The 8,090-nt window shown below is 36.6% G+C and overlaps 1 protein-coding gene across 1 annotated transcript; it reads right to left on the bottom strand.

Annotated features, from left to right (window-relative positions):
* Positions 1–2,582: 2,582 nt before the first annotated feature.
* LOC110701191 lies at positions 2,583–3,948 on the bottom strand. Its single transcript, XM_021878826.1, has 2 exons — positions 2,812–3,948; positions 2,583–2,622 (listed from the first exon to the last, which is right to left on the bottom strand). The coding sequence occupies exon 1, from the start codon at positions 3,802–3,804 to the stop codon at positions 3,085–3,087; it is 720 nt and encodes a 239-aa protein (XP_021734518.1). The 5' UTR covers positions 3,805–3,948; the 3' UTR covers positions 2,583–2,622; positions 2,812–3,084.
* Positions 3,949–8,090: the final 4,142 nt, after the last annotated feature.

An 8,090-nucleotide genomic window follows, 5' to 3' on the forward strand; every position in this document is an offset into this window, starting at 1 on the left:
ATGAAGTAGAAGTGAATACCAAGGATTCTTCAATTGAAAGGAATTAAATTGTTGAAAAACAATGCTCAAATCTAATGGAAAGAATTAAAATTGCTTCAAAGTAATAAACTAGAACTCTAGAGAGAGAAAGAGGAATAATGGAAAACTTAAAACTTCTTTCTAATGAAGATTACAAGGGGTATTTATACCCTTAATGACCTAAAAATAAGAAAATAATAATACGGAGTGTCGCATAACTGTGCCCGGTCCAACCGGGCAAGCACCTCCCGATCGGGCGGTGAGAGTACGGAGTTGCTTTCCTTCGTAGCACTTCTTCCACCACGTGCCCGGTCCAACCGGGCGGACCTTGCCCGATCGGGCGCGTGGGGCGGTCTTCATAAATTTCTTTCTACCTTCGAAAATACCAAAAATCATCTAACTCCTATGTGCCCGGTCCAACCGGGCGGACCATGCCCGATCGGGCACGTAGAGGCTGCAGCAAATAGTTTGTATTTAACTCATCTTAAATCAGTCATAACTTCATATCCGGAGCTCTGTTTGAGGCGTGTAATATATCGTTGGAAAGGTCTTCAAGTCTACTTTCCAATGCAATTTGAATCACTCCATTATCATTTGTATATCAAAAGTTATGAGCATAATAGTGAACAGGTGTCATATTTGTCAAGTATTTCATCAACGTTTTGCTTCATTTTCACTCAAGTTCGTCTCGAACACATGATTTGATATTCTTAAGCAATATGTTTTCATACTCCATGATTATTATACTCAATATTAGCCAACCATACTCCATTTGCATATAAATCACCTGAAATTCATCAAAACACACAAACGAAGAGTAGTAGAGCACAACTTAAGCAAATAATGCAAATATGCACCAAAGATCTCTAATTTTGTAATAAAATGAGCTTAGATACCCACCTAAAACATGTGCAAAATAGGACTTATCAAATTCCCCCAAGCTAAACTCTTGCTTGTCCTCAAGCAAGACAATTAACAATAATCAACAACAATCAACAACCAAACAACATGCTTCACCCCATAATGCAAAATCAAACAAGGATTCAAAATCGAAATCAAACGAGCATGCATCCTAATCAACCAATCAAATTACTCAAACCGTCGATCCACCTAATTAATCGTCAAATGAGACCAACCATTTATAATTCAAGAATCGAAGACTAGAGTATCTCACATCGGTGGTCACTCAACACACTTTTTATGTGGCGAGCTAAAAATGAGCTCGATCTCTCACCATCCCCACCAACAATGCAATCCCCCCATCTCACAACACTCGCGTGTTTAGAGGGTTATAATAACGCTCAACCTAGTCAATGTCGACTTGAAATGCAACATATACTCCAGCATTTTGACAAAAGACTCAATTCACATGAACGCAATGCTATGCACGAAGATCGGAAGGACTTTGTGAAGCTTGTAACGTAGGTCGGGAATAAGAATGGGTAGGACAATAATTTGGGGAATGAGAGCTATAATAGTCTAACCGGGGGGAACTATCAAATGCGATGAGTCACACCTCGATTCATCAACTTCGATCAATGAAACACAAACCCAATTACAATGAAAACACAACCATCATCTCATCCACCTACATTCTCAACTCTTCAACCTTCTTTTACTTGTTTGCTTCATTTCTTTATTTTTTTTTTTTTATCTTTTTATTTTTTTTATTTCAATCCAACAATTTTTCATTTGAAACTTTTTCCAAATATTTTTCTTTCTTTTCTTTATTTCTCTCTTTCTTTTTCAAGAAATGTTACTTTTTTTTTTCAAGTAATTCAATCAAACCTCCTTTTCTCACTTTTTCTCTTCTTCTTCCTTTTCTTTTCAATATTTTCGCATCAATTGCAACTTGAAACAGAATCACGCAAAAATACCGCATAAAATAGCTCCCCCAAGCTAGACTTGGGAAAAGTAATCAAATTGGGGCCAAGGGGTAATTTTTGTGGAGTTAATGAAAAATATAGTCAAGCTACAACATGGGTAAGCAAGAAGGGAACTGATGTTCTAATTTTGTCTGGAGGCTACCTAATGAACATGGCCTTCGTCATTTCAATGTGCACGTGCAATGCATTACGACACACTACTAAGAGTCTAAAGTCAAAACTAAGATCAATGCTACACCAGGAACTAAACACACACAAGAATGAATATATAAGGCTCAAGCCTCACGGTTAACACAGTCAAGCTCCTGAATCATACATAGTTAAATAACCTTGACTCCTACTAGGGATCAACAAATTCAAGGTCAAATCATGATCTTTTAGTCCACTATGCAAGTCTTTCAATCGAAAATAAATCAAAACCTTTTGGCATAAAGGATAAGGGCACAGGGAAGTAGTTCAATGGCCGTTGGCCGTTCATTATCATGATTCTTTTATTTTTCATTTCTTTTTCCAGAAGAAAGCATTAAACCTTACTGCTAGTGAAAACACACTAAAGTAGAAAGAGAGAGTGAAAGATGTACCTTGTGTACACAAGAACTTCCCCCCAAGCTAAATCAGACAATGTCCTCATTGTCTTAAAGGGAAACTTGTAGTCAAACCTCATCTTCATCATCACCCAAAATAATGTCACCAAAGCCTCGAGGATTGCAATGCATCTCTTTGGAACAAAATTGAGCAAAAACGAAACAAAGTGTTAGTGGGAAAAAGAATAAAATTGAGTCATGTGCACTGTTTTGATCATAACTTTTGATGTATAAAATATAATGCAGTGATTCTAATTGCATTGGAAAGTATACTTAAAGATCTTTCCAACGATAGGTCACATAAAAAAAATCCGATAATTAACCAGAAAGTTATGGCCTGTCGAAATTGAGCAGTTTTGCTGATCCATACGCGCGCCCGATCGGGCGAGCTCTTCCTGATCGAACTCGAACGCAGTCCAGCGAATTCTTCTCCTTTTAAATCAGCCTTTTAGATCAAAATCTGCACCAAGAGAACTCCCACAAGCATAAGATGTACTCTCCTTACCTCTCTAAGAATCAAAGAAAAATGAAAACACACAAAAATTAGAAAAGACTAAAATAAAAATAATGAAATACGGGTTGCCTCCCGCAAAGCGCTAGTTTATCAAGGTCTTAAGCTTGACCATTCTCCTTCCATCAGAAGAATTTAACGCCTTGAGTAACTTATCATACGCTCCTGCAAACATTTCATTAAGCACTATATAGGGCTCAATTGCAAGCACAGTAATCCTTACATAGAAAAGATTAGGAGCACACAAAGATAACTCAAGGTAAAAAGAAAAATCAAAAGAAAAAGATGAAGATACACCACAACCTTCTGCTTCCTCCGCTAAAAATTTAGAATTAATAGAACGAACATGGAGGTAGTCTTGTTCTTTATCATCACCCAATAACGTCTCTATTATTTTACGCTCACGAATAAGTTCATTAGCAAAAGAAAAAGAATTTTCAACCATTGGTTCTACAACCAATGACTTTTCAACCAATGGTTCTACAACTAATGATTCTTCTTCTATTGGAACCAATGATACCTCAACCACTGATTCTATAACCAATGACTCTTTAACCATCGGTTTTTCAACAAATGATTCTTCCTCCGACGTATTATACAAATTATGATAATATTCATCATGAATCCTCCAATAAATTTCATTTAGAACAAACCGTTTTTTAGAATAATCATATATGAATGGAAAGATTCTAAAATCATCCGGAGCTCGAACAAAATACTCACTATAAGGGCAATCAGGGTTTTCATGATAAAGATAATAACAAGAACAATGGCCAGATGCAAGACGTGACAATAAATCATCCATCTCCAAGGCATGTATATCATCAACTCATAAGAGAAAAAGAAGTTAATAATAGCCAAAGCAACAAACCAAAATCTTAGCAAAAACGAATCACAAATAATTAGATGAAAACCGTTAGTCCCCGGCAACGGCGCCAAAATTTGATAGGCTTATCGCGTACCTAACAAAAATAACCTAACTATTCCTTCTAACTGTGTAGTAGGGCAAGTAAGGATCGAATCCCAAGAGACTATGGTTCATTCAATTAATCAGACTCAATTAATCACTAAGCACGTCACCAATCAATAATGGATGATAGTAATCAACTAATATATTAAATAACACAATTAACTAGAGGAAATATTAATCAATAAACTAAAGCATCCAAGATCAAGCATTACCACGATTATGATTGATAAACTAATAAATCTACCCCCAATATATAAATCAATTGACAAGAAGAAAAGCAATCCCTAATAATAATACCAAAGGTCTCTTCCAAGTTATCAATGGCTTCCCAAATTAACTATCAAGCCTACTTCCGTGGAATCAAGCGAATAAGGGACATTAAACACCATGCCTAGATTCCTAATTATTCAATCATCTACTTCCGTGATGATCTTCAAACCCTTAATTGGAATAACCTAATCCCGTTAATACCCAACTTCCGTTGCAATAAGAACAAAGGGATGATAACAATACTAATTATTCCTAATCTAGTATTGGCATAAACACAATCAATTAAGCATGTCAATTGGGATTATTATTGGGGAATTTAAAGTTTTAATTCATGCATCAATCATAATTGGGCTACCCTAGATCTTGGAATAGAAAATCTACTCACACATATTGAAAGAAACAATAACAATCATGAATATGGAAAACATAATTGAAAAGCAATTATAATTGAAAGAGAATGAAGTAGAAGTGAATACCAAGGATTCTTCAATTGAAAGGAATTAAATTGTTGAAAAATAATGCTCAAATCTAATGGAAAGAATTAAAATTGCTTCAAAGTAATAAACTAGAACTCTAGAGAGAGAAAGAGGAATAATGGAAAACTTAAAACTTCTTTCTAATGAAGATTACAAGGGGTATTTATACCCTTAATGACCTAAAAATAAGAAAATAATAATACGGAGTGTCGCATAACTGTGCCCGGTCCAACCGGGCAAGCACCTCCCGATCGGGCGGTGAGAGTACGGAGTTGCTTTCCTTCGTAGCACTTCTTCCACCACGTGCCCGGTCCAACCGGGCGGACCTTGCCCGATCGGGCGCGTGGGGCGGTCTTCATAAATTTCTTTCTACCTTCGAAAATACCAAAAATCATCTAACTCCTATGTGCCCGGTCCAACCGGGCGGACCATGCCCGATCGGGCACGTAGAGGCTGCAGCAAATAGTTTGTATTTAACTCATCTTAAATCAGTCATAACTTCATATCCGGAGCTCTGTTGAGGCGTGTAATATATCGTTGGAAAGGTCTTCAAGTCTACTTTCCAATGCAATTTGAATCACTCCATTATCATTTGTATATCAAAAGTTATGAGCATAATAGTGAACAGGTGTCATATTTGTCAAGTATTTCATCAACGTTTTGCTTCATTTTCACTCAAGTTCGTCTCGAACACATGATTTGATATTCTTAAGCAATATGTTTTCATACTCCATGATTATTATACTCAATATTAGCCAACCATACTCCATTTGCATATAAATCACCTGAAATTCATCAAAACACACAAACGAAGAGTAGTAGAGCACAACTTAAGCAAATAATGCAAATATGCACCAAAGATCTCTAATTTTGTAATAAAATGAGCTTAGATACCCACCTAAAACATGTGCAAAATAGGACTTATCAGAGTCTTCATTTTAAATTATTCCTCCATTGAAAGTTCGCAAGGAGGATAACATCTACTTTCTTGAGCTTCAAAACAATAACAAAATATGAACTCAAAAGAAAGAATTCGAAAGTAGCAATAATGACGAAAAAAATTAAACAAGATTTGATTTTCCCTCTTACTTGTTTTAATGAATGACCAATACTGCTAGGCTTAGCAGATTTCCTTCTTAAAACTATATATGGTAAAAAATGATTTAAACGCACTAGTTTGATCGTTTCTAAGATCCTATTTGTTATCATAATAAGACGAAACACAGGATTTCTAGACCCTTTCAAGCAACATGAAAGGGTCTAATTATTAAAAACAAACAAGTCATCGAAGTCACCCAACATTGGGGTTTACAATATTCAAAAAACATAAAATGGGGGCTACAATATTTGAAAACATAAAATAGGGGGCTCAAAAGCCCGAAGTATAGCCAAACTACTCTAGTTCGATGAAGTCTTCAATAATTTCCTAAATTAACTAGTATTGTGCAAATCGTGAAATCACAGTTATATAAGTGAATAATAATAACCAATGGTTATTTTTATCATTAATAAGACCAATTTTTCAACTTATGAGTGAAAAAAAAATAAACATGAGTTGAAGAACAATTTCATGCTATTATCAAAGCTCTAATTTTTAATTTTAATGCATAATTGTTGCTCTAAACACTTCAATTTACATTAAAATTAACAAGTATAGTCGTGAACAACAATGAGAAATAAAGTTCAAGCACAAATTAAAAATATGCTTTTACATGCTCATACAGGATCAATACTTTACCACTTCACATGAAATTTGTTGCAACATATTGCTTAAACATGTCACAACAACAAACAAACAAATTCATGAAAACAAGTCGAATCGAAAACCCCAACTTCAAGTTAGGATTCTTCATTCGATTTCTCCATTTTATTAACCAAGATCAAGGTCTAGTAAAATAAAAGGAGAAAGATTTACTTTCCTTAGCTTTAAACGACAACCAAAAAATGGAAAGAGATCAAAATTGGAGAAAGAGGAGAAGAAGAAAGTGAGCTGCAGATTGCGCTTCTCCAACTCTTTTACTAATTCAAATGTTGCGCGTGGCATCCCAGCACAACCTAGTTTCTTGCGCGTGCCTGGCCAGCGCAACCTACTAAGTTGAGCGCAGACACTGGTCACTTAAATGACCGGTATTCAAATTTTGATTCGTTTGATCAATTATTAAAGATTTTTTGTTCGTCATTAAACGTAGTGGCGCGCAAGTTATCAAAACTTTTTAATTACTTTGCATCTAGTAGTTTCTTTTTTTCTTTGATAGATTTTTGCATCATCATGCATGCACACTGTGCTTTGTGCCTTCGCTAAGCATAAGTTTTGGACGTTTTTCGTAAGAGTGTCTTAAGACGTTCCGTAGTGGTGCTTTACGTAAAAGCTCCCGCATAGACAGGTTTGTCATTTTACAACTGTACTGACTTTATAAATGTCCGGCATTTTCTTCCTTTTTCACGTCCAAAGCAAAAAGGATGGCGTTATCATACAACATAAAATTGTAAGGCGTTATCATACAGCGTAAAAATGTATGGCGTAGGTGTTGCGAAAAAATTCTCCTCTTCCTAGCTTGCACGGGATCTACTTCTCGTAGCTAAAAGGTAGAAATTTCTTTAGTTTATTATAGGCATTAGCTCATGATTCGACAGGCGCGTCGAACCATTCAAGAACAGACACTTCTTGATTGGAAACAAATACGGTAGTTAGTGAGCTTACTGGCTTACCGGACAATTAGGGTGTCGTCCACCCCATGTATAAAGAAAGCAAGCATAGCTAGTCCTGATCATCCTCATCCATGGAGCCGAAACCTCCACCTCCACTGCCACCTACACCACTTGCACTAGAAGAGCTACCACCGAAATAATCTGCATGAAAACTCCCCCCTGCGGTCACCATGGAAGGCAGAATAGTCAGTTTAAATTCCATGGGCAGTGGGATCCCTATCGTATCCCTGGGGTGGAGGCTTAAACCAGTCAGGGTAGATAACATCGCCGGGAATGTTGCCCCGACGAGCATAATCATCGTACATAGGGTAGAGAGCTCTACCCTTGTTCCTCTCAACGGTTTAGCCTTGAACCGCTTACCATTAGTTAAATTGACAAGAGGTTCAAGGCTAAACTTCTTACCAGGTTAAAAAAAAAAAGCGGGCTCATGTACAGTATATACTACACCCTCTCTTCTCCTCCCTGTTTCATTCAATTTACTTCCCAAAATTTTCAATTCCCCCGCCTTCACTCCTCCTCTATGTCTCCCTCGTCCTCACCTGTCTTCTCACTTCTTCAGATTCCGGCTACCACCACAACCACTCCAATGTTATTCATTTTTATTTTTTTAATTTGGCTATTTTATTAAGTGAAGCTGCGTTTGGGAGTCGTGCGTGGGTCGTGGGT

Source organism: Chenopodium quinoa, unplaced genomic scaffold (genome assembly GCF_001683475.1).
Source record: "Chenopodium quinoa cultivar QQ74 unplaced genomic scaffold, ASM168347v1, whole genome shotgun sequence".
Lineage (NCBI taxonomy): Eukaryota > Viridiplantae > Streptophyta > Magnoliopsida > Caryophyllales > Amaranthaceae > Chenopodium > Chenopodium quinoa.